The sequence below is a fragment of the Cryptomeria japonica genome, chromosome 8 (genome assembly GCF_030272615.1).
Source record: "Cryptomeria japonica chromosome 8, Sugi_1.0, whole genome shotgun sequence".
Lineage (NCBI taxonomy): Eukaryota > Viridiplantae > Streptophyta > Pinopsida > Cupressales > Cupressaceae > Cryptomeria > Cryptomeria japonica.
Genome location: NC_081412.1, coordinates 373,321,806 through 373,349,182, shown reverse-complemented (window position 1 = coordinate 373,349,182; position 27,377 = coordinate 373,321,806). Strand labels below are relative to the sequence as shown.

At 34.8% G+C, this 27,377-nt stretch overlaps 1 protein-coding gene and 1 non-coding gene across 3 annotated transcripts in view; both read left to right on the top strand.

The window, feature by feature from the left end:
- Nucleotides 1–27,377, top strand: part of LOC131062648 (phospholipid-transporting ATPase 2) — a 183,553-nt gene that overhangs the window by 124,088 nt on the left and 32,088 nt on the right. For both annotated transcript variants that reach the window (XM_059209548.1, XM_057996354.2), the window contains 3 exons: nt 9,058–9,164; nt 15,369–15,500; nt 24,471–24,624. In XM_059209548.1, the coding sequence (XP_059065531.1) occupies nt 9,058–9,164; nt 15,369–15,500; nt 24,471–24,624 (393 nt within the window). The remainder of the gene's footprint in view (nt 1–9,057; nt 9,165–15,368; nt 15,501–24,470; nt 24,625–27,377) is intronic.
- LOC131062660 (U6 spliceosomal RNA) lies at nt 26,955–27,057 on the top strand. The gene has a single exon (XR_009110925.2). It is a non-coding gene; the product is annotated as a U6 spliceosomal RNA (small nuclear RNA).

The following is a 27,377-nucleotide window of genomic DNA, read 5'->3' as shown; positions in this document are numbered from 1 at the left end:
CAACAATGGATAACAACCAGATCATTACAACTCACTTGTATATCCTTCAACATCTGCTTCATCTATAGAACTTGAGCACAATTGGTTGCGGCTGCAATATATTCAGCTTCAGCAGTAGATAAAGAAATGCATGACTGCTTCTTGTTGATCCATGAAACCAACTTCTTCCCAAGGAAGAATGCTCCACCGGATGTGCTCTTCCGGTCATCAACATCACCTGCCCAATCTGCATCTGTATATGCACATAAAGTAAAGTCATCATCTTTAGGGTACCATAAACCATATTCAGTTGTACCTCGCAAATACCGGAATATCCTTTTTATTGCACTTTCATGATTTTCTCTTGGATTAATGTGAAATCTTGATACAATACTAACTGCATTCATTATATCCGGTCTAGTTTGAGTTAAATATAGCAAACCACCAATCATGGATTTATATCTTGAAGAATTTACTGAAGGGGATACATCCTTAATTGACAATTTTTCACTTGTAACCATAGGAGTACTAACCGGTTTAGAATTTTCTATACCAAATTTCTTCAACAATTCCCTTAGATACTTAGTTTGACAGGTAAAGATGCCTTTGTTAGTCTGAGTAATCTGCAAACCTAGAAAAAATCTTATTTCTCCAGTCATAGACATTTCAAATTCACTCTGCATATTATCAGAAAATTTCATGCACAATTTTTCTTCACCTCCAAAAATGATATCATCAACAAATACTTCAATAATTAGAATATCATCATTAGTGATCTTATAATATAGGTTACTGTCAGCATTACCTTTTATAAAATCAAGCTTCAAAAGATACTTATCCAACCTTGCATACCAAGCTCTAGGAGCTTGTTTTAATCCATATAGGGTTTTCCTTAATTTGCAAACCATATTTTTATCATCCGTCAATAAAAATTCATTTGGTTGCTCAATAAAGACTTCCTCTTCAAGTTTTCCATTTAGAAATGCACACTTAACATCCATCTGATAGACCTTGTAGTTCTTATAGGCTGCATAAGCAAGAAATAGTCTAACAGCTTCAATTCTAGCTACCGGTGCAAAAGTTTCACCATAATCAATTCCTTCCTTCTGAGAATATCCTTTGCAGACCAATCTAGCCTTGTTTCTTACAACTTGTCTATCTTCATTCAGTTTGTTTCTAAAAACCTATTTAGTTCCAATAACATTCTTATTTTTAGGCTGGGGAAGTAAAGTCCAAGTATTGTTCTTTTCTATCTGATCTAATTCATCTTCCATAGCTTTCATCCAACATTCATCTTTGCAAGCTTCAATTACTGATGCCGGTTCAATTCGAGAAATGAAACATACCTCTTGATTTGCCAATCTTTTCCTTGTCATAACTCCCATGTTTTTGTCTCCAATGATCTGATTTTCAGAATGATTTAGCCTTACATACCTTGGTGTTTTCTGATTTTTAGGTTCTCTGTGCTGTTCTTCAGTTACAGTTGAGTTTTCTGTTGATGCTGGGGTAATTGGTTCAGTATTCTGTTCCAGTACAGGCACTACCGGTTCAGTTATGATCATTTCCACTGCTGGTTCACTGTCATAAGATTTAGCTTGGTCTTTGTACTGCTCATCCACTTTCACATTAGCGCTCTCCACAATTCTCTGCAATCTTTTGTTATAACATCTATATGCTTTGCTTTTAGTTGAATAACCAAGAAATATACCTTCATCACATCTAGGGTCAAACTTTCCAATGGAATCATCTCTTTTGATATAATACTTACTTCCAAAGATTCTGAAATATTTAAGAGTAGGAAAATGAACAAACCATAATTCATAAGGTGTCTTACCGGTATCTCCCTTGATATGAACTCTGTTGAATGTATAAACTGCTATACTTACTGCTTCTCTCCAGTAGATATGAGGCAAATTAGCTTCCATCATCATGCTTCTGGTTGCATCCAAAATGGTTCTGTTCTTTCTTTCCACAATGCCATTCTGTTGAGGTGTCCGAGGTGCAGATAACTGTCTCCTAATGCCATTTTTCTCACAATAACTGTTAAATTCATCGGATGTGAATTCACCACCTTGATCTGATCTTAGACACTTGATTTTCATTTCTGTCTCTGTCTCAACCATAGCCTTAAAGATCTTGAATTTCTCAAAAGCTTCAGATTTCTCCCTTAGAAAAGCAACCCACGTCATTTTAGAATAGTCGTCAATGATTAACATGAAATATCTATCTCCTTGAAAGCTTCTTGTATCAACAGGACCACATAGGTCAGTATGAATCAAATCAAGAACATCATTAAATTTATCAGGTATGCTCTTAAAAGAAGTTCTGATTTGCTTACCCATTTGACATTCTTTACATACCGGATTATGAGGCTTCACAATCTTAGGTAAATCTCTAACTGCCTTAGTTGAACTGATCTTTACAATGCAATCAAAATTTACATGACACAACCTCTTATGCCATAACCAACTTTCATCAATATGTGCAATCAATTATGTCTTTTCACTGGAGTTCAAATGAAAGATGTTACCTTTTGTCTGAGTACCGGTTGCAATCTCCAATCCTAATTTGCTAATGATTTTGCATTTTCCATCCTTGAATTGTAATTGAAATCTTCTGTCTACCAACTGTGCTACACTCAAAAGATTATGCTTTAGACCTTCAACATAATAGACATTATCAGTGTTATGCTTATCATCCAATGAAATGGTTCCTCTTCCTTTGATCATGAATGCCTTGTTATTACTAAATCTGACTTGACCACCATCAAATTCTTGCAGGGTTAGAAACTTCCCTTTATCACATGTCATATGATGAAAACATCCACTGTTCATTACCTATTCATCTGTGTCTTCAACTTTTGCTGCAAGGGCCTTTTCCTCATTTTTGATAGCTGGTTCCAGATCATCTTGCTTCATAGCATAATACCCAGTCTTTTCCATTGCCGGATCTAGTAGCTGAATCTCTTGCCGATTCTTCTTCTGAGTCATCAGTTACTCCTTCCTCATCAACATAGTAGCATGATTTGTTTTTGTATTTCCTGTACTTATGCTTGATCTGATATTCAGGGTTAGGCTTAAAAGATCTTCTTGCTCTTTCTTCCAATTTTGAATCCCTTTTAGGACATTTAGATGTAAAATGACATATCTTATTACATGCAAAACATTTGAAAGGAGATTTTCCTTCATACTTACTTCCTGACGGACCTCTAGGTATCCTTCTAGCAAATAGGGCTTCAAGTTGCTCAAGCTCTTCATCTTCTTTCTTGATCTCTTCCAATTCCTTTGCATACAAAACTTTCCAATCTTGCTTGCCGGTTAATGATGTAGATGCCTTAAATGCAGTTTCAATCTTTGTAGCTCCAAGAGAACCAAATTCCTCAAGCTCAAAAGCAGATATCTTCCCAACAAGAGTATCTCTATTGACATAAGAATTAGGCATGGTTCTTGTTGGTGTTGGAACTAAGTCACACTTGGACCGACGATGGACTGGTCCAAGAGGGGTCAATAGATCAGTGGTAGAGCACTCCAGCAACGTATGGAAGGTCCTAGGTTTGAGTCCTAGTTGGTCCATCTCTCAACATGGTATCAAAGGTAGGTCCAAGCTAGGAGCCCCAAGCACACGAGAGGTGTGGCTTAAGGGGGAGTGTTGGTGTTGGAACTAAGCCACACCCGGACCGACGATGGACTGGTCCAAGAGGGGCCAGTAGCTCAGTGGTAGAGTACTCCAATAGCGTATGGAAGGTCCTAGGTTCGAGTCCTAGCTGGTTCATGTCTCAATAGTTCTTAGCTCATTAATTGTAGTTACCTTCATCTTATATGCCGATGGCAAAACCCTTAACACTTTTGAAACAATCTCTTCCTCGCTCAGAGATCCACCACAACACTGAATTCCCAATACAATTTCATTATCCCTTTCCATGAATTCATAAATTCTTTCATCTTCCTCCATCTTCAAGCTTTCATATCTTACCCGGTAACATTCAAGTTTTGCAATTGTAAGAGTAGGGTCACCTTCATTTAGAGTCTCCAACTTGCCCCATATAGCTTTTGCCGATGATTTGTCTGATAGTCCCATGATTTGCTGATCTGATAGGGCGCTTAAGAGGGCTTCTCTAGCTCTGCAGTCATTCTCAATGTTCTTATCCAAGTCTGCCGGTGTAGGAATGCCAGATGCCGGATTATGAGGAGTGTAACCTTTATGAGTTATTTCCCAAATTTCCTTTCCAATGCATCTTAAATGAGTGTCCATCTGAATCTTCCATACTCCATAGTTTGTTCCATCAAGCTTAGGGCTGTCCTTCCGGAAAACATGAGTTGAACTATTAGTTGCCATAGGATCTTCCTCAAGCGGTTAAGCTTCTGCAAAAAGAGGACCAGGTTCTGATACCAATTGTCAGGATAACCGGTGAACAACTGAGAAGGGGGGGGGGTGAATCAGTTGTTAACAGATTATGTGAACTAAAACACTTAAAACCTTATACCGGAATAACTGATTAAGCATTAAAGCATAAATGAAAACCAGAGAATCAATATCATGCAACCATAACACATAACACCCTGATATGTACGTGGAAAACCCGGTAAAGGGAAAAACCACGGTGGGAAGCCTACCCACAGTCAGATGATACTTCTGCAGCAAGTATATGATTACAAAAGGGTCCTGCACATGCAGGAAGGCACATTGTCTAGAACGCACTACTCATCACAATGGAGTCTCACTGACTACAAAGATGTCAACCATCTCAAGATATTTGAACTACAATCCAAAGAGAAGAACTTCCGGTGATAGCATCAAACATGCTAGATTACAGTTCCTGTTAAGCTCAACACCGAAGGTCTAAAACCTCTTACATAAACCCAACTCGATCACCTATGATCGACCAAATCCTCTGCACAAATGATTATTACATTATTCGCTCCTTGCCTATTCCCACATATGATCTACAATGAGATCTTACATATATTTATACCAACTTGGGACCTAACCAATTAGGTCGGCCACACAAATGGTAATACAATAGATCCATTACATAATCTTGAAATAAAATCATAACACATGTCAGCCTAAGACCAAACAAATATCATCCAATCAATAAAACATCCCGGAAGCGCATCCGAGGATCCACCAACACGTTACGTGCAAACGGGTCCATAACCTAGATAGCACCAGACCTAAATTAGATCCACACACGCCTAAGCAATAACACCAATCAGTCGAGGCACAAACACAATCACCGTCAGCATCTTGAATCCCTTCTAGAAGCTGCACCAACACCACTTATGCAATACATAAAAAATATTCAATAAAGCTCTGCTGGTGAAACCCTTACTGGACCAATAAAGCAAGCTTGCTAGAACATAAGATAGTATCTGATCATTAAGTCAATACCAATTGACTGAAACATACTTCAGAAGCATATGAACCATACATACAAACTTATTCCATCAACCAGATCATACTGGTGACAATCAACTGATTATCTTCCCAATCCAATCCTTCTACTGGAAGCCGGTAAACAACCATAACAGCAAGTGTTGAGATCAATGACAAAACATCAGTGCAACACATAATCAATTCCATCATATGGCCAACAGTTGGAACATTGCTCAACCTCTGTTCTGTTTTGGCACTTCAACTTCCTTGATTGATGAGACACTGAGGGAAGGTGAATGAATGATAGGTGAAGGAATAATAGTCTTTTGTTTCTTCTTCTTAACCTCCTCAATCTTCTTCCCTCTAGCCTTGACTTCTCTTGGTGTGTTCTTCCTTTGCTTGGGAGCTTGACTCTCCTCATCCACGTGAATCCTGATATCACTGATAGTTCTTTGATCATCTTCGGAAGAGGATTCCTCCAGTTTCATCCTTTCATAAGTGAAGGTAACACCCATGTCAACTAACCTGTTCATTTGATGGTCTACCCATCCTCGGGAGAAACTCAAGACCTCTCTCATCAACACATTCAAATCTGTCTCTTCTAGTTCTGACCAATTAGGCAATAGAATCACCGTCTTCATTTCATTCTCATATTGTGGATGCTTATGATCCTTATCATCTAATACCTGATCAGATATGAGGAAAAGTCCACATTTCCTCATGAAAACTACTGACATTCTGGACCACATTCTTCTTTTCACTACTTGCTCGTCCGTCAGGTTGGCCCAATAATCTTCTATGTCTACCTTGTGGATGAACCTATTTCCCCTGATCCTTCCAACTTTCTTATCTGGACCAAATCTTTCTCTTTTCATGTAGGTTGCAAATCGATAGAATGCAAGTTCTTCAACTGCCGTGCTAGCTGCTGTGGCGGATTGGCAAACCTCTAATGTCTTCCCTACAGAAATAGGAAATGACATGTCCGTTGTATGTTTATCCTTTTGGTTGTAATCATATTCCAGAAGCTGTCTCACCACTTCCAACAAAATCATTCTGTCAGTAGGATACCTAGGAACCCTGTAAGGTTTGGATTGAAATCCATGAATCCTTAGGTATGTGAAAGTGGGAAACTGTATGTACCACGATCCATATTTCTCTATTAGCTCTGTTGCCTCCTTGGACAACCTTTTGTGGATCCCGCCTTGCAACATTCGTGTTATGTACATAGTGAATGCATCATTTACTCTCTTATAATCTTCAATTCGATACATGTTCAGCTGTGGATAGCATTCATAACTCCTGAATTGTCCTTTTCCATTCCCGACTTCAGCTCTGCATATCAATCCCTTGTAGGTAACAATCGTGCAAGCAGGTACACCAAATAGGAAGTCATGGCGAATGACTTGGATCTCTCCACATTCCTCTGCTGAAAATCCAGATTCACTTATGATTTTAGACCAATTAATCAGCTTTCCTTTCAGACAATCCTGGATGAAATAGAACATCCATCCATCATATATTGCACCCTGCAACATCCCCATCACTCGGTTAAGAAGGAATACTAAATCACTATATTCATTTTGGGGGAGGAAGATGTTTGAGATTATGCAACTAAAAGCAAATAAAATTCCCAAGATGATGTTGCCACCTGATCTGCATATAGTATGCCTATTGCTTCTTTGATTTATGCAAAGAGGAATATTTGATCTAATGTTGAGAGGAGTGGCTCTGCTCAACCTTAGTTTGATTTTTCTATGTATATGTTTGCTAAAAGGCAAAAGCATGTTCATGGATTTCTAAGTGCTTTGTTTGTTTACAGAAAACAATTTTAGGGAGATATCAAAGCATTTTTTCTTTGTATTAGAGTTCAAGTATGAAGTTAATAACATTTATATATTTATTTTGTTACGTGTGTTTGGTAGATCTAACTGATTAATTTTTGTTTGTTTAAATTTACTTTTGATATGAGATGCAATATAATTATTTTTTTCCTCTTCTCCATATATACTGGTTGCTGCTTCTTTGATGTACACAAAGAGGTGCAAGGTCTAACAACTTGGATCTGGTATCGGGAGGAGCATGATCATGCATTTTAGTGGATCATTGAGGATAACCCAATTTTTATAGAGTAGGATCATGCATGGGTCAATTAGGCTGATCATGGGGCAGAGCTTGTAAGAATAGGTGAGGAAGAGTTTCAAGCCTATACAACTAGAAACAAAGAAAGTTTCCAAGATGTTGCTGCTACCTCTTCTACACATAGAATGACTATTGTTTCTTTGACATACACAAAGAATTGCAGGGTTGAACAACATGGATCTAATGTTGGGAGGACTAGCTCCTCTCGACCTTAGTTTGATTTTGTCTTTTTTTTTTTTTTTTTTTTTCGCTAAAACCATGTTCATGGATTTCTAAATCCATTGTTTATGTAGAGAAAACAACTCAAGGAGATATCAAAGTAATTTTTTCTTTTGTATTGCAAGTTTAAGTATGAAGCTTGTAGATTTTTTTGTTTATTTTGTTGTCTACATGTGTATGGTAGATTTAATTGATTAATTTTTTGTGTATATGAAGTAATTTTGATATGAGATGTACTATAATTAGTTTTTACTTTTTCCCATGAAATTCACCGTTTTCAATGATATTTTCAATTTGCCAATTTTTGCCAAGTCTGCTCTTTGTTTTGGCTTAGATTTTGATTGAAAGGGCTTGTTGGGTCTAAATCTCAAGATTATGATGTATGCTTGTATGTGAGTGCACGTGTATTTATATTTATTATTTTGTGTATTTGAAGCTATTTTGATATTCAATACAATATAATGAGTTTTCCCTCTAAATTTCACCATTTTCAGTGATTTTCAATTTGCCAAGTTTTGCGGAGTCTGTTCTGAGTTTTGGCATAGAATTTGAGTTCGAATATTACTGAATGAAACTTTGAGTCATTTGATTTTGTGACTGAATGATCCTCACTCTTTATTTTATAATGTATTCTTCTCGTTGTATTCTGCTGTGAAATTCTACAATGCTCTGAATTGCTGAATTTAATATCAAACTGAATTGCTGATTTTGATATTGAAATCCTTTCTCTGCATGTGATACTTAACTTTGCAATTATTTAGACTAGCATGGAATATTTCTTTGTTTCCATGATTGTTATTATGGGTATTTGTAAGTTGAATTCCAACAGAATGTGTAAGGGAATTTCTGAACATTGTGAATATGCTTTCTATTATGGTAAATATTGAGTAAGTAGTCTGTTTCACGTTACAGTAGGACTTTGTCTTGCTTATGTTAGCTTTCTTGATTTGGTCATTGTGGCAAATCTATGCTAATAGAAGTGAATAGAGTGGTAAACAGTGAAAATATGTCAGCAAGGTTTCTCAAGTTATTATTGGAAATATGTGAATTATGTAATGGCATATCATGTAGACATTATTACAGTTATATAAATAATAATTATGATGCATCATTTGCTAATTGCATACTTCGATTTTGTCCTTTAGGTTTAAGCTGCATATGGGAATATATGCCTTCATCATTACTATATTTGATTGAAAATGATTTAGGACTTTGAATTGTAATACTGGTTTGTCACTGAGGTACATGATCACAACATATTTGTTAGTTGCCATCTTCTAACTTGAACAATGTTTTAATTGGTTCATTCAAGCAGTTAACGTGAAATTTTTACCGATTTTGCAGAACCAGAAGGGCAACTCTTGGTTATCCAAGGGAAGAATCTTGATGAAGTATCCAGAAGCCTGGAACGAGTCCTCCTTACCATGAGAATAACCAGTAGTGAACATAAGGTTTGTCATCAAGTTTCCTGACTTCTCTTGCAGTCTCATGAACAAATTCTCTGAAGATATCAATCAATGGCAATTGATTTTATGCATGATAAATAATCGTCAATCTTCTGACCTAAGATGTTTTAGTTTACTATGTATTTACTGACTGTTTTCATATTATAATCAAAGCTTCACAATATTGAATATTACTGAAATGATAATTCGTTATGTGGTATTTTACAAAGGAGACGAAGGCTCCTTAAATAGAGATTACAAGAGGATCTTTCCACAGCGGAAACAATCGAGAATAGAAACATGAAAGAAAACATTCTAAATAAGAACTAACTACGGAAAGGAAAGATCCTAAACTAATTGAGTGACCATTATAGTAACATTACAAAATCACTTTAATACCCTCCCTTAATTGTCATTCTACTAACTACCCTATAGACAATTTGACATAATCTGCAAGTCATTTGGCCATGAATGCATAAAAGGCTGCCCCCTTATCTTCAAAACACTCTGCGACATGAGACTGTTGAGACCCTCCCTGGTTTTGCAAAACTTCTGGATATGACTAAGATTGCCGTAATCCTTCTACTACAATCCTTCCAACATGATGTTGGGTAACAAAGCCATCCCTCCCTTTATCTAGAGACACCAAGATTAGCTTCTCAAAACCACACTAAAAATCATAATCTGAAAACCCCCCAAAAATAGCAACACCCTTCATATTTTTTGTGTAAAAAGTCATGCAAAACCCTCCAAAAGCATGAAGTTTTCACGTGCTGAAACCCTCTCCACAGAAAACAGAAAACCCATGATTTTTATCAAAATATCGTTCAAAAACTTTGCTGGTAAAAACCCTCAATCTCTAGTAGAAAAAACCATGAATTTTATTCAATAAAAAATCCGCCAAAAATACGATTGTTGTTTTAAAAAAACCGATAAAAAAATTCCAGAGATTTCCTTGAAATTTGTAGGTAAAAACCACAAATTTTTTTACTTCAAAAATTTGCCTAAAAAGGACCTATGCTCTGATACCATGAAATGATAATTTGTTATTTGGTATTTAACAAAGTAGACGAAGGCTCCTTAAATAGAGATTACAAAAGGATTTTTCCATAATGGAAACGATCGAGAATAGAAACACGAAAGAAAACATTCTAAATAAGAACTAACTACGAAAAGGAAAGATACTAAACTAACTAACTGATTGACCATTAAAAAAACATTACAAAATTACTTTAATAATTACAATGGCAACTGAAAATTACGAGTAAGTTTGTGAGTTGTGTTAGACTACGCAGTATTAAGTGTACTCTAATTGGATGTTTTGTTGACTGCTTTTTAGGCTTGGTAATCAAACCATCTGGTTTTGTATAGATTTCTGTTATAGATTTGTTACAGTCTGGATTGTAACGTTAATATAGTCCCCAATGAAGCATTCTTCATTTGAGAAAAATAAGTACCCTTTGAATTTGGCTAAATTTGCATGCCAAGAAAATATTGAAGCAAATCCAGATCATTCATTTGAAATTTTTGAGCTAACTTAGATTTAGTATTTCCAATCATGGAAGGTTCACTATAATAATAAGATCGTCTACATTAAAATAATAATAGTAAGGTGATTAGAAATGTTATTTTTTTTTTTTGATCGGTAATTGGCCGAAGCCTGAATAGCTTTTGATTGGAGCTATGAACCAGTGGGGACACAGTAGGGGGTCCCATCCCTATTACATATCTTTGAATTATTATTATTATTATTATGTTTGATTAAATTGACCCCAAGAACTTCCCCATCCTATGGAAGGCCAAGAGTCACAACTTAGAATTCCACTTTAGATGTCCCTATTGGGAATTGAACTTGGGTCTCCACAGTGAGAACCCAGTGTTTTAACCAGTTAAGCTCAACCCCTTGGACGATTAGAAATGTTATTATAATATAAGTTTTGATCATTTTACTTTTTGGTAAATTCCTATGAAAGAATCATTCTCTAAAAGATTTTTTTGATCAGTACATAGATATTTTAATTTGCAAACTAAATTCTCTTTTCCTTTTATAACTAAATCCTCGGGTTGAGATATAAATTTCTAGATGTAAGTCACCATTCAAAAAACACTTTTAACATCCATTGGATGATAGGGCCAATTCATTTTTGTAGCCAAGGCTAATACAAGTTTAATAGTAGGCATTTTAGCAACAAGAGAAAAGTCTCATTATAATCTAAGCCTTATACTTGACAAAAACCTTTAGCAACTAATCTTGCTTTGAGAATTTCAGTATTAGCATTGAACTTAGCTTTAAACAACTGTTTCAACTAAGTTCTGAGTTTGATTAAACTCTTAAGAGACTCATTTCCTCTAGCACGGCCTTTTCCTCATGAGGTTGGCTTTTGTTCGGTCATTGAATAAGGATCATTAGTCACAAGTTTTTTACTGATTAAGGCATAATTATAATAATTGGCTCTTCTTGTTTTAATTGCATCTTTTTAATTCAAATATTCATCTCCCAATTAATTGCTGCTTCCTTTTAGGCATAGGTTTAGATTCTTGAAGTGAATCATCACTACCATAAGAGTGACTAATTCCACTCTCACTATCACTAAAATCTATTTCTCTATTATTATCAAAGTCAATATCATGCATACTAACACTAAAATTATCATCTTAAATAGCAATCATGCCTATTTTAGAATGATCATAAATCCCATTGCTAGCATTGCATACATCCCTTTTAATACTAACTTTGTTAGTTTAGTAGTTGTACACTCTACATGCTTGAAAATGTTCATCATACTTAAGGAAAATATGTGGACATTGATAATGCCTGTTGCTTCAACTTTACAGCTATTGTTATTCACAAATTAAAGAGGAATGTTTGTTTCATCTACTGTCATAGTTTCAAAACACCTCTTTATTTGATGTGTTGAGAAGAACCAAAGTCTATAATTCACTCAAGTGGTTTAGTTGCTTTGAAAAAACAAGTTAAAACTCTTCTTTCTTGAAATTTATTATCATCTCTATTAGTATTAGGTTTGTTACCTTCTTTTTTTTTTGTAATTAGTCTCATTAACTTCCTTTCCATCTTGATCATTACTTAGTTTTGTAGAAGTATTTTGAAAAATCACAACCATTCTTCCACAATCATTGCAAGTGAATTTTCTTTGACTATCATTGTGAAAGATCCTAGGTTGATGTTTGGTATTGCTATTTTAATTTTTTGGCTGATATTTAAAAGTAAAACATGCCTTTATAGACTACCATATCGAATGAGGTTTACCTCATTTTCTAGAAGTAAATTGCAAAACAATCAAAAGATACTCCTTAGCTGAAGATGTAAGAGTAAGTTGAGGATGCACATTGGTAAAAAATTGTTGAAACGATTTTGAAAGACATTTTTGAAGAATAATATGAATTAATTTTAGAGGTTAAAATTTAGTTCCTACACCTAGTAATTCTGATTATAAAGAGAATCAAAATCAATAGTAAATTCATCTGAAGATTTAAAATTATTATACTTTAAATCTTGTGATTGGTCTTGAATCTGAAATTTTCTAGCTTCATTAGTATTGGCATATATAACTTTTCCCAAGTCTCAAGTACTGTAGTACAAGAATTAATATGAACATGCAATATAGGTGACAGAAATACATGAGGCTGGATCCTTCTTTATCCTCCTTTGGTGTAAGTGGCCCTATAGTAAATGTTTTATCTATAATTATATTAAAAAGATGTTCAGATCTGAAAAAAACTACACATGAGATCTTCAGTATGATAATTACTGGAATTGAGCTTAACTTTTGGAAGTAATAAAGCCTTCAAGAAGGGTGGGCTGAAATGTTTAGTTTTCACTGAAGAAATAAGATGAAGATTTTATTAAAAATTTCGAAAGGAAAAATGTGCTGCGCAAAATTCACTAAAGAGAAAACTTTGTCATAAACCACCTACACCCTAAGATTCAAGGTTTAGTAGCATAGCTTCATTACCATGTTAGAAAATTGTTCTATCGAGATAAACTAATTAATGTTAATCATAAATCAAATAAAATAATTGACAAAATCTAAGTTAGTGGGTCCTTGAGAAATTCCCTCCACACCACACCAAACTGGAGTGGGAATGGCTTTGGGATGGCCATGCCGTAATCTTGTCATTTTGGGTATTCTGTGGATATGTCCCAAATGTACCCACATGGTACTTGGGATGGCAAGGTTAAATCAGGGCCGTGCTCAGCTGTTTCTAGGAGAACCCATGCAAAGATAAGAAAAGGCTGAAGCTTAGAAAAATGAATTTTATTATGCCTTGAATCAGAAATTATCAACACATATCTCTTGCATTCTTAGTCCATATCGTTCATATCTGTTATGACTTTTGATCAAATGTAAATAGTAAATACTTGTATAAATCATCAATTTGAGTCATTTCAAGTGGCATTCTTTGTATGTATATGGATTAAGGAAAGATCAATAAGAAAAATCTAGTTATATGAGTGCTTTACATTAAAGGAGATAGATCATAACAATTATGAAACTATTTCACATCTTGCCAGATTGATAACAAACATGCAGGCATAATTGCAAGCAGAGGAACGTTTTCTTTGTGTATGACATTTTATCATTTCTTGTTGCTTAGCATCTTGGCGTTACAATATGAAGGAGATCTTTTAGATGCACAAAAAGTATATAGTTTTAAAGTGCTAGAATCTATAATTTTTAATGTCAAATAATATGCATCATCTTCACAATATTCTCTCAAATTTCAGTTGCCATCTTTTATATTGTTTTTATATTCTTTTTTTTTTGCAAATTATGGGTACTATACAGTACACACACATGGGTACTATAAATATATAGTACAATTGTACCCAGACATACCAGGAAAATCATACAATAAATGTGACAATTTTGAAGTGGGGAAACTGATCGATAGAAGAAAACTCCATGTTTATCAATGAAGATGACATTTCAAAATATTACAATGCTTACAATCTCTCTACTACACAAAAAACGTGAGAGTTTCAATTTAATAAGATAACTATGTACCACGATAAAGAAAAGTAGATGGAGTTCACCTCTATTTTATAGAAGTGGAAGAGGAGTTAAGAATGTAACTCCAAGCCTCTATATTGCCACCATATATTGGTGTGTGCCTTCATGTGTCTTATTCGTCACAAAAAGAGGTGAACACAAATATGTGTGCAAAAAAAAGGAGTTCTACTCCTTTTTTTTGTAAGGAATATAGTGATGCCTAAGAAGGGAGTTATTGTCCGATATTGATTGTAAATATGGTGACACCTAACAAAAAGTTACCCTCCAAAGAATCTTTGGCTCAAAGACAAACGAGGTATAAGATAATCTAAGTTAATGAATATAAAATAATAAAAATTGTAGTCACCTCACTAACAACAAAACCTCCTTAAGTGTAAGAAAAATCCATACACAAAAGAACAAATAGTGCTGAGAATGAAAAATGTATGAAAAATAAAATAAAATAAATGAGTCTATCTTATGGATCTATAGCTTAATAACTGGACTCTAAAGACCAAGGAAAGATTAATTCTAACATCTATTTGGAACCTAAAATAAATCTAGGAAAATTAGAGGTTTGTTCAAATGATGCGTTTCCAAATCATAAAACATTGACATGCTTCTTGTTAATCTTTTGCAGCTTTTGATATCATAGATAATGCTTCATTTCTTAGTAGTTGACATTAGTCAAGGTTTGAATCATCAAAACACATGCAGAAAATGAAACCTATATGATTTCATAATAGATAATATTCAAAATGCATATTCCTGTGTATATATGTAGCTGGTTCCATCTATTTTTAATATTTTAAATTCTGTCCCACCCTGCCTGATCTTTTCTCAGTCACACTCTTGATAGCTGTTCAAACCTTTTCTTGTCTTATACAAAGGCAGCCTTTAAAAACCATTGGTTCAATTCTTTAAAATTACCAAGAAAAGAGGATTATATTGTAGGTGCATTCTACTTATTGGGCACACAAGTTGGTAATCATAAGAATTCGCAAATGAAATTATCTTTAATGCGTCTTAGTAATGCTTTGACAAATTTGTTGTGGAACTGTACAAAACATTCTTGACATCATTGTTATCATGATTCATTATTCTAGAGTTTTTATGAATCTATATGTAAATCTTTTGTTTGTCTTATATGAAAGCGTGCTCTGTTTTTGAGTGTGTGATTGCTTTTATGCATGTGCAGGATGTTGCATTTATTGTTGATGGATGGGCATTGGAAATTGTTCTTAAGCATCATTATGAAGCTTTTAGAGAATTGGCTACACTGTCAAGGACAGCTATCTGCTGTCGTGTAACTCCATCACAAAAAGCGCAGGTTCTCTTTATATCTATCCCTCAAATGCATACAAAACCAGGGAAAGAGGAACTTCATGCCTTCTCTATTTGCTTTCCCAATCAGATATAATATGAATGCTACATAATTATTCAGAAAAAGTTTTCATTTTGACTGTAGAGTATCTTTTGTTTGGAACTAATTAGATTATCTTAAGAAAAGTGCATCATCTCTCTCTCTCTGTCTGTCTGTCTCTCTCTCTCTCACACACATGCACACCCATGTATATACATACATGTGTACTTATTTGTGCATGTATACATAAATATTTACAAATAGTAACATAGAAAGAGAAAGAGGGATAGGAGGTAATACTTTTGGAAAGCAATAGCTCTGATAACAATATTCTCTTTAGAATATTTATCTAATATTGCTATTTTGTTTTCATCCATTGTTTTTATCGCTTTAACATATTGAAGTAGGAGGCTATATATTATCAGATAATTTTGCTGCTGTAGGCATTTGGCATCATGTTCATAGTGTGAGAAGAGATGGCCATCCACAAGCCCTATAGTCTACATAAAAAGTAGCCAAGATTATATGTTCCATAGAAGGTCCATAGAAAACACAGACTGTAAACTGTGAATTTTACTCGAAAAGCTAAAAATTAACTCAAAGAGAATACCATACTCAATTTTAGTGTGATTTCAAAGGAGGAAGCTCTAATTTATAGAATTTAAGGCTAACCTTAAAATGGTTCCTTTGGACAAATTACATCATAATTTATTCTGATTGGTTAGGTCATATACTCTTTTTTATTGGCTTTCCTACACAGAATGGCATTTTTCTTATTTCCTAATAACTTAGACTAGAAAAATAACTAAAGTTTATAACTTTGGAAAACTTCCTACGTATGTAAACTTGAACAACATGGCATACACATCATTACACCAACACCTTCCCTTAAGTGCAACTTAGGGAGCATATACAAAGAGAATGCCAAAACCTTCCAAATTATCATGGTTATTAGTCCTACCAAGGTACCTACGTATAATGAAATCAACGGAGAATTGTTTTTGATATTAAAAGCAGCAAAACAAGGGTGCTGATTCAATACAAAGACAAACGAAAAGGCCGCACACAATTGGTCAAGAGCAAACCTTTGACATTGAAGGCCAAAACAAACCACTTACAACACACTAGTAGAACAGCTAGTAGCCCACATCAATGGTGGGTAGAAAAATCACCCACAACTCGGGGGAGAGTTAGGGGAGAGGAGGAAGAACGATCTTTCCTTCGACGACGAACAACAGTCCAAGCAACACTATCATTTGGAACACTATCACAAGGGGGATCCGCAGTGTTGAATACGAGCAAAAAAAGACGAGATTTCGCCTTGGGAGGAAGGGCAGCGGTAGATTTGGCAACATGAGCAAAGCTTCGTCCACCAGCAATAGAAAAAGGCTTTGGAGGAGGGAAGACACCAGAGATAGCAGCAACAAGGGGAACCTCATCACACAGCAAATCTGCAAGAGTCCCTAGCACCATAGTAGCAGACCTGGAGACAGTTGCAGAAGGAGGTAGGGGAGGTAGCTGGAGCAGACCTAGAACCCCCATGAGCAGAATAGGAAGACCCAGGAATGACTAAGAACCCCACGGCAGCACATCTAAGGGCATGGACAGGAGAAGCAACCAAATATTTCAAAAAACTTCCTGTTGGAGGAGCAGGAGCCATTAGGAGCATGAAAAGTATGATGAATCTTCAATTGTACCAATGGAGAATTGTTATTAGGACATTTTCCTTCATTTCTAATGAAAGAATTAGAAAACATCAAACAATTGGGATTAATTGTGGATTGTTGCTAGTGGCAATTTTTCCCCAAATCAATTGGGGTTATATACAAAATTATGGTCAATGAGTTTTGACCCTTTTTTTCTGGTTCAAACAATTTTCAATCAGATAAAATTGGGATTGAATCATCTGCATATGCATTTTAGCCTTTTAGGTTTTTGCATGCTTTTTTAACCCATTTGAAACTAATGTGACCCGTGAATTTGAGTGATAGGCCTTTAATCACATTGTCGATACACTGAATTGAGAAATAAGATTCAGAAGCAGCTAGGGCAAATGTTTTAACATATAAAGACAAGATTTGGAATCTCAACTATTTTGAAGTTGATTGAGGAGAATTTGGAGTTACTGTTCACAAAGGTGTTTGAGCCTTATTCTAATGGTTTAATTTTGATTTGTTGCATCTCAAGCTCTAAAAAAATATTTTATTTCTTAAGGAATGGCAGGGAATTTACCAGTGTTCCATCGGTGTTGGGGACGGGTTTCTGGGATGGGGGGACCAAGGGCCTAAGTTTGGGGACGGTGGGGGGACGACGGCGGGGGGTGGGTGGTGGGGTGGTGGTGCTGATATAGTTATACATATACATATAGTACTTGAAAAACTAGTTTTGAAAAGATGTATGACATTATGACAGTATAAGAATTACATTTCAAATAAAACTATAGGAAATTTGAAATACTAAATCTAAATACCAAGATTTCTTCAATGCTAATTGCTAATTAAAATTTGACAAATGAAATTGTCAAATTGGAGATTTCTATTATATCGAAAAAGGAAAATATGAATATCTGATGTCATTGCAAAGTCTATAATAATAAAGATGATTACATGATTCATCATTACAATGAGTAGCCAAATACAAATGCTAATAGCAATAGCATTACAAAAGAGACTAGAGTCAAAGACAAAATGACAAAACTCACATTTTAAATTTTTTTTAATTTAAAACATTGCATATACGTGGGGGTGACGCGAGACGTTTGGGTGTCTCCCCGTCTCCGGCGGTGACGTCGGGGGACGTCGCGTCCCCGTCCCCCTTGTCCCAGAGACGTCCCCGTCTCCGAGACGCGGCCAAAAAGGGGGGGGGGGACGCGTCCCCGTGGAACACTGGAATTTACAGTCAATTAGTAATTAAAGCCATTAAATTTGTATTGTCCATGATATTGTGTAATGGATATATTCATATTTGACTATGTAGAGTGTTTTTTTTAATCAATGTTTTGAATCATACTTAGTGAACCATTGTTAGGATGCAACTAGCAAGAGAGGAGAAGTAGAAAGGCAAGTTGTAGACCAACCTAACTAAATAGAGGGAGTTCGATGGGTGACATGGGAGCCAAGAGAGGAACAAGAGACAACAGACTGATACAAACCAAATAAGAGAAAAACGGGAGAAAACCCATGCATAAAATTAAGAGAGCAAGAACAAAAAGAAATAAAATAATTACAAATATGTGTGTGTGTGTAGCTACCTAATAGGTGAACATATTTTTTAGGAATGAATGATATAAAAAAGTGGTGTAAAAAATCAAGAAATAGAATAAGGAAGCGGCATATACATGAGAATTTATAGAATATGTGTAAATACATATATATATATATATGTAAGCCTAACACCAAAAAATAACAAGAACCCAGGGAGAACAAACAACTACTAATAGAATAAGTGGAGAAAAGGAAACCGATGAATAAAAATGAGTAAGGTAGAATAGTAGGAAGTATATATCTAGATTCTGAATGGATTGTGAATTGGATGCATACTTACTGTGGAAGTGCAAATAAAATCAGTAAGCCATGATGAGATCAATACAAATTCTGAGTGGATGGCAAATGATGATGTCCTTGACGATGGCCATGATTATGATCTCCTTAAAGAGTGCAACTATGATAGTGATGTGGTCGAACAACTCAGGAGCTTCATCATCATGACCTATTGTAAGAACACCCCCTATTTTTTTTGGAAATGTAACTGATAAAAAATGTCTGTAGGAGAGAAAGATTAAGCGTGTAAATAATGCTGACTAATTTCAGAATATTGCTGGATTACCATTACCATCTAGGAGTTTATAAGCACATTCAACGCTTGCCTTTAAAGGAAGTTTCATATAGCCTCGCCCCGGCCTGCCAGAACAATTGGATTGCAACTTTACTAATTTCACTCTAAGATAAATAAGCTGTCATAATAAATAACCAATGGAAGGGATCAGGTTGTGCTGTGTGTTGGATTTTGAGAAAATTCAAATTACTAGAACTCCTATTATAGTCAATGGTTTCAAAAATGTTAGCAAGTTACAATGGTCAATTCACCCATTTTGGAAGGAAAAGTTCATTCATATCCACAAGCAGACAAATGTTAGATGGGACTGATAATAAATGTGTGATAGTTTGGATAGCCATGGATCTTAAACATCTGCAGGTCTGGTCAACAGGTTGTAAGAATACTCACTTCTAAATGTGGACCTGGTTGTGTTTACGTGCACAGAATTGAGGATCCAAACAAAACTAGAATGACATGAATATTAAATATCAGCAGGTCTAGTCAACAGGTTGTAAGCATACTCACTGCTAAATGTGGAACTGGTTGTGTTTGGGTGCACAGAATTGAGGATCCAGACAAAATTAGAATGACAGCAATAGAATTCTAAAGGTCATAGACTATGGTATCAATTACTTACGAGTTCAATCACAATTTTTGAAATATCCCTAATGTAGCTTCCCAATAGCCTCTTTGATTTTTTTTTTTCCTGGTCATAAACTATCTCAATGCTTGCTATGTTTTGAGTTTCAGACTTGCCAATTGTTATGGTTAGTGGTCATGAAATACAGAACAGTAATTGAACTGAGTTAAGAACATCAGACCACAGAAATAGAACTCTCAATTCATTAATTTAACAGCAACTCAGAAAATACATACACCAGATCTATTTGCAGAACAATATATATTAAATCTGTCTGACCTCTTGCTTGCGAATTGAGTATACAATCGACTGAGAGAGATTGCGAGTTCAGGGTTGTAAATAGACATTTTCTGACTGGAGCTTGTCTTTGTATGGCCTAGGACTGTGGGATCTATTCGGTGCAATAAAGAATAGAAAAGGTTTGCGTTTGAAGGCACAAACTTTTCTATATATTAGACGATACATTTTCCTGCTAAAACAGAAGATTATTGGAGTCTGAATGATTCCCTGGAATACTACTTGGATTTCCTTCTGCTCTATTTCTGCTAGGAATGGTACCCGGGCTTATACAATTTCATCCTTGTGATGATCCCTCGAAATTAAAGATGGAGCTGCTGCTTGGCGTTTATGGAGCTGCACTAGGATGTGCACTAATCACAAGAACCCACAGGAAATGGTGCCCGTAATAATTATTTCTCCCAGAAATATGATTTTGTTCAGCGAATATTAATCTCTATCTCCCCCGATAAGGAAAGCCATGAAATATTAATCTTGGAGGCCTATCTACATGTTCCACAACCCTTTTTGAGGCTTCGGCCAAATATCCCAATGAAATATTATTTCGAACTTCAGACTTCTTCTAGTGTAGAAAATATTGATTCACAAATCTTTACTGGCTATAGTTGGAACCCACAAATATTTCTCTTAGATTAATTTCACTTATATGAAACCCTTTGCTGAGTCAGCCCCTTTATCATGCAATATTAATATAAATCACCACGGCTTCAAATAATATTTATTTACCAATCTCTTAAAATGTTTCCGGCTCCTCTAATAACATTCAGACTAAGTTGCCGGTTCGGGTTTGAAGAACCGGTACGCCGGTATGGAAATTTTTTGAAAAGGGGGTTTGGTTTTGTTTGGGTTCGTTTGTACAAAAACTATATATATATATATATATATATATATATACAGCCTAGAAGCATGAATTAAGATTAGAATGTCACATGGCATCATATAAACAACAAAACCACCATAAACTTGTAATCATAGTATCATATACATCAAGTTCAATATCAAAATAATAATAGCAAGCTCAAGTATCATTGTTTCAACAATTAAATATCTGCTCTAATCTGCAATTAATAATGTTTACATTAGAGGAAGACCTAGCAAACTGGAGCTCTTAGAGGAAACCACTGCTACCTGCCAACTGTACTCTGGTTGATTAACTTGTGTTGACACCTCCTATCCCTTGTGTTAAACCTTTTCTATGGTCATCTGGCACTAACATTCTGATTTGAATGTTCTTTACCCCAACGTTGTTCTCTGATCATTAAACCAGTAGATCTGATGCCCATTCACATTGATTGATAATGCTCCAGTTTGGGATCTTGAGGATATTGTGAAGCCCTTGGTGGCACTCTTTTAACATTTTGGAGTCTCCTCTATCACTTTTTGGTATATAGTAAGGCAGAAACAAAATTTTGGAGGATTGCGTGTATACAAGATTAACTGCAAACCCTGTGGTAAGGAGCAATAAGGTTGTTTTTATATAAGGGTACATGTTGGTGGTATTCAACACCTTGATCAAACTGGGTGTGTTTTGTAACTTGAAAATGGGTCCTTTGCACTTGAACATGGTTATGCATGCATCCTTCACAATCCAATCCTCACCACAAATTTAATGCTATCAGTCAAGTCAGAGACATATTTGTGAGATTTTGAGGTACCGGCAGATTTCAAGTGGCTGATTGCACAAAAACAAAATGTTTTTGGGCGCCCAAGCGTCTGGGTTCACCTGGGCACGAATTCAGGCCGAACCCATAGGCGAACTGGACCAGAACCAGTACCAGAACTGAACCGGACCAGAACCGAACGGGACCAGTACCAGGCCCTCAGACCAGCGAACCCTGCAACTTAGCATTCGGAATATAAAATATATCAATCGCTAGGCTATAGAGCAATATAGTGTTTTCACCTCCAATAGCCAGAAATATGAAACATTCTGAAAATAATAATTTTATTCCTCAAATAAGCGATAGAAGCAAATATCATTATTTCTCAATCCCTTACGAATTTGTCTCCAAAGGAGACTTCATGAATTTGCCCAGATGTAGACTCCATCGCAAATCCATCCCTTTGGAAGAACTAAGTTTTCTTCCAGCCCTTCTGTCAACTCCTGAATGTTTTCATTGCCAGAAATCATAAACCGTTTATCTAATCCAAGCATATCCAATACATCACCAAGATCCCGCCTATAAAGATCTCCAGGAAGCATCTAGAAGTTGGGCGGACTTACTGGAGAAATATATTTAATGAAGTGACATTATAATAATATTTTATTGTTTTATTGTTTTCTATTTAAATTAATTAATATTAAGTCGTCTTCAGAATATTTTATTTATTTTTTGACAACTTTATAAAAATCAGTTTAACTTTTAATTGTCACTTAAAAATTGGGGACATTACAATTTTATCAAATGAACTAATGATAAAATACTAAGTTTTGTTGCCCTTGCCTATTGTAACAACCTGATATGAATTGAAAATTAAACTAAAACATTAGTAAGATAACTAAGATTCAGAATTTAGATTCAATTTCTAAGCTTAGTAAAGTTAGATTTGATATTAAATTTAGATTCAAAAATCAGGTTTAGCTATGATAAAGGAAAACTGTTGGTAGATTTGCTTACCCATAAATACTTTTTGTTTGCAAGTGCTCATACTGGTCTCCTGATCATAAATTGTTTGTTCCTCTCCCCTATTTATAACCCGCAGGTGTTTTCTTTCCTTCTGCTTTATTTTAAATCATGTTTTATGTTTCTTCTTTTTTCTTTGTTTTAAAATAGTTAGACAAGATAAATAAAAAGATTAAACTATTAACACAAAAGAAATAAAAATAGAAATATATGTCTAAATGTACAGCTTTTTAATCATTTTGAAAGAGGATGGATTAAAAAAAGCAACTCTTATATAATCATTTTATATTATCCACTTAGAATAATCTGTCAACAAAGACAGCAATTTAATTTATTTTAAATCAATCTGTTATTTAAATTTTGGTTTATTTTATTTTTAATTTAAAAAATGAGCAAAATAACTTTAGATTTTGTTAATAACATTATTTTCAAATAATCAAATAATTATTCTTATAGATTAATTAAAAAAATTATTTTCATAATTATCTCGAACATTAATCATAAGATTCTAATTCTCATAATAGAGTGGTTGTGACACATTAATTTCTAGAATTACTAAGGCTAGTCTTGAAGTGATTCTATTGGCCAATTTTTTAGAAACATGGTTCCCATTGCACCAAAAGATCGACTCGTTAATGCCCGATGCAACAGTGAGATTTAATGAATTCACGAGAGGCGGTTAAATCACGTCGCAAACCTGAGTGCTGCTGCACAACACAAGAATACCAAGGGCGCACACCTTGCAACAACCCCCGATCCCCAGTGCAAGCAAGGGGTTTGAACCTGTGACCTAGGCTTTGATACCATTTGTTAGAAACACGGTTGCTGTTGCACCAAAAGATCAACTTGTTAATGCTCGATACAACTGTGAGACATAATGAATCCACGGGAGGTGGTTAAGCCATGTCACAAACCCGAGCGCTACGCTGCACAACACAAGGAGACCAAGCGCACACACCTTGCAACACAATTTACATCAGACTTGATTCTAGTTTGTTAGGTTATATACTCCTTACACAACATGCCTATTCTTAAAAGAAATTCCTAATAAGTTAAAATAAGAAAATAACTAGAGTTTCCAACTTAAGAAAAAAGTAACTACCCAATTAAACTTAAAAGTTAAATAGCATAGTGTATGCATGATTACGCAAAAATATTGATTGGTGGCATTTTATGATCGATACATTAATGCCAAAATTTAATGTTTTGTACATTTCATTATATATTAATATTTTTCGTTGTTTTCAAGTCATTGTAAGGAGCTAGACAAAGGTACGGTTAATCTTTGGTAGTCTACTTTTGATCTGCGTGCTTGACAAACCTTGTCTTTTAGGAATATTTTTGAGATAGTTCTATATATAGAAACTGAAATGTAAAATATTTTTGTTCTATACTACTATGGAGTTAGAAAATTATATTCTGTTCATGGAAATAATGATCCCATGCTCATTTAAGCCATAGAAAAAATACTAGGTTGTTATAGAATAAGACAGATTAAACTTCTCATGGTTGGTTTTTCAATGTCGTAGTTTTAATCACATTATTTGTTGTCAATTGTAGCTGGTGGAGCTACTTAAATCATGTGACTACAGGACACTGGCCATTGGAGATGGTGGTAATGATGTGAGGATGATCCAGGAGGCACATATAGGGGTAGGCATCAGTGGACGAGAAGGCATGCAGGCTGCAAGGGCTGCAGATTTCAGCATAGGAAGTATGCTTCTTTGAAGTGAAAACATATGTGCCTTTCTTTATTTTTGATTTCTCATTTTATGTTTTTTAAGCATGGATTCATTTTTCATTATACATGTTTGGTTTACAAATGTACTCTTAGTATTTCATTTAGATATTCTTTGATTGATTATAGTTTCATTGTGAGGCATGCCCCTTATTTCCCCAAGTTTTCCTTGTTTTTCTTTTTGGTTTAGTCAGTCTATGCTACCAAAATATTGTAAAGACTCACTAGGATGAAAATATAGATGAGTTTTATGTGCGGTATGTTATGCTGTTCCCATTATCAAACTATATATTACAGAATTAAGTTTTTTGTTGAAGAACTATTAGAGAAGGTTGTCTTGTGTACATGGATGGTGAATTAACTCATCATTTGTTTGCAAGCTGGTATCTTGATGTAGTTTTGTAAATATTTTGTCATTAGTGGTAATAGACATTGAATATAATATCATATCACAAATATTGATCGTCACAGAGATTAAAGAATTAATGGGAATAACAGGATCAACAAGTGAACATTATCGGTGGATCTATCATCTTCAGTCACACAATCTTTATGTATTTAGTGTTTGTACAGTACATGATTATCAGATATTGTTTTGTAGAGAATCAATTACATGTTTAGTATCAAGTCAATCTATGCGTATCTTATTTTGTGGATAATGGTTTACATGAACTCATCTCTCATGAGCTTGAATGTTCCACTTGGTGACATCAGGTGATGTTGACAGGGGTGAAACAGTGGGATTTAAACTATGAAATGAGCAATTACATAGTGGTAATTGTCACTGCTAGATAATTTTCATTCATCAAGAAGAGTAGTCAGCCATATTGTGTCTGTTAAGTGTCACACAACCAAGACAGTCAATGAGGCTGCATCTAATCTAGCTTTCCTGTGGATTAGTTTCATGTAAATCATATCTGCACATGTTTTTACATTTCTTTTTTACATAAAAATCTATATTGCTTATAGGCAATTGCAAGATTATGTATATATTGTAGAAAGTGCAGGTTTATCCTACCACAGAGTATGTTTATATTATGAACTGAATAAAAATGTTTACTTGTGGCCAATAATGGCAAATATTGGCCAAATCAACTCCAGAAACTGCTATGTTCAAAATAGACAAAGGTAGTGCTTGATGCATCTCCAAAGGTACAAAGAGATATCTGAATAGTAAGTGAACATAGAAAGCCTAGAAGGAAATAGCAGGATCACAAGTTACAGGGACAAATGCCCAAGTATACCATCCGTGAAGATTTTTAAGGTTGTAATCCAGTAACACTCCTTACATTTGATGCTGTGCAAAACTCCGAGGTGGTGACATTATCCTCATTCTTTGCCTTTTATAGTTCACATTTGTAAGTTGGGGATCTTTCTTTTATTAAATTTTTCATTAGTGTCTTTCTTAGATAAATAGCCAAAGAAAAATATGACTTTTAGAAAGAATTCCTACATATGTTGTTTCGAGTGCTGTGTTTGATTATGATCAAAGAACTGAATGGCGTTGTAGATATTATACTTAGTGTTACTTATGTTTTGGTTATCACCAGCAGGTAATATAATACCTTTTTGGTTTCTGGTAGTTACAAGAAATAGTTTTAGTAGTTGCCGAACATTGTAGTTACCTGGTAAATAGTGAGGAATTTATATAGAACCTTTACGCTAAAGGAAAGGGACCACATTTTGGAATTGTACCCTTATTCTAGTTCTTGTATAAGAGCATCTATAAATAAATGAAGCAATTGCGATGTTGCAATCATTCATATGTATGTAACCAGTTTACTTTGTGATAAATAGTGGTCTAATTATTTAGCAAGTAAACATGTATCAGTGTTTTAATTTGTTTTTTTGAGACAACTCAAACTCGAATAGTATGTTAGGCAAAACCTCTCTTCAAATTATAAGGGGAGGGTCCTTGAGATTTAAACTATTTTCTGACACTAAGTTAAAGACAAAACATATATAGTTATTAACTTAGGTATGTACAAAGACTGGTAACAAGTCTTGCCTCACAAGTGAAGTTATACAGATTTTGAATGAAATTACTTAATCTAAACCCACAAATGCCAACACGTTCCTACTAGTTAAAACAAAGACCAACACTCTAATGCAAATAAGATTTTGAAGGAATAACATGAATGCACAATTCCAAGAATTGAAAAGCTAAGTTGCATACAAAGTTGCAACTTAGGTAGACAAATATCATCAATGCAAAGGTGCAACCTAGGTAGATGAATATTATCAATACAATGGTGGAATGAATATAATCGAGTTTTGATTTAATTGATAAAATTACTCAAACAATAGTCTCTTCAGAGACATCCGATAAAATTGGAACGATACAGAGAAGATTAGAGTGGCCCCTGCACAAGGATGACATGCATAAATCAAGAAATGGTCCAAATTTTTTATCAAAAAAATAAAATTGCTCAAACAATAAAGCAAACACAAGATATGAATCACTATGGATGGATGGTTCTTAAAGAATCATTTATGCTACTGATGCTCAATTTTGGTGAGAGAAATTAACACTTACAATTGTTCAAAATGAGTTTTTCTTTTTGTGCATTTATACATATAGTTGATGAGCAAATCCTATTTTTTATGTGGGCCAAAAAGACTCCCTTTATGGTATAAAAAGTTGATTCTATCTTTAAACATATGTAGGGCAACAATCCTTTCTGCACCATATGTTTGGTTTCTCTGTCTCAACTAGTTTGTATGAGTAC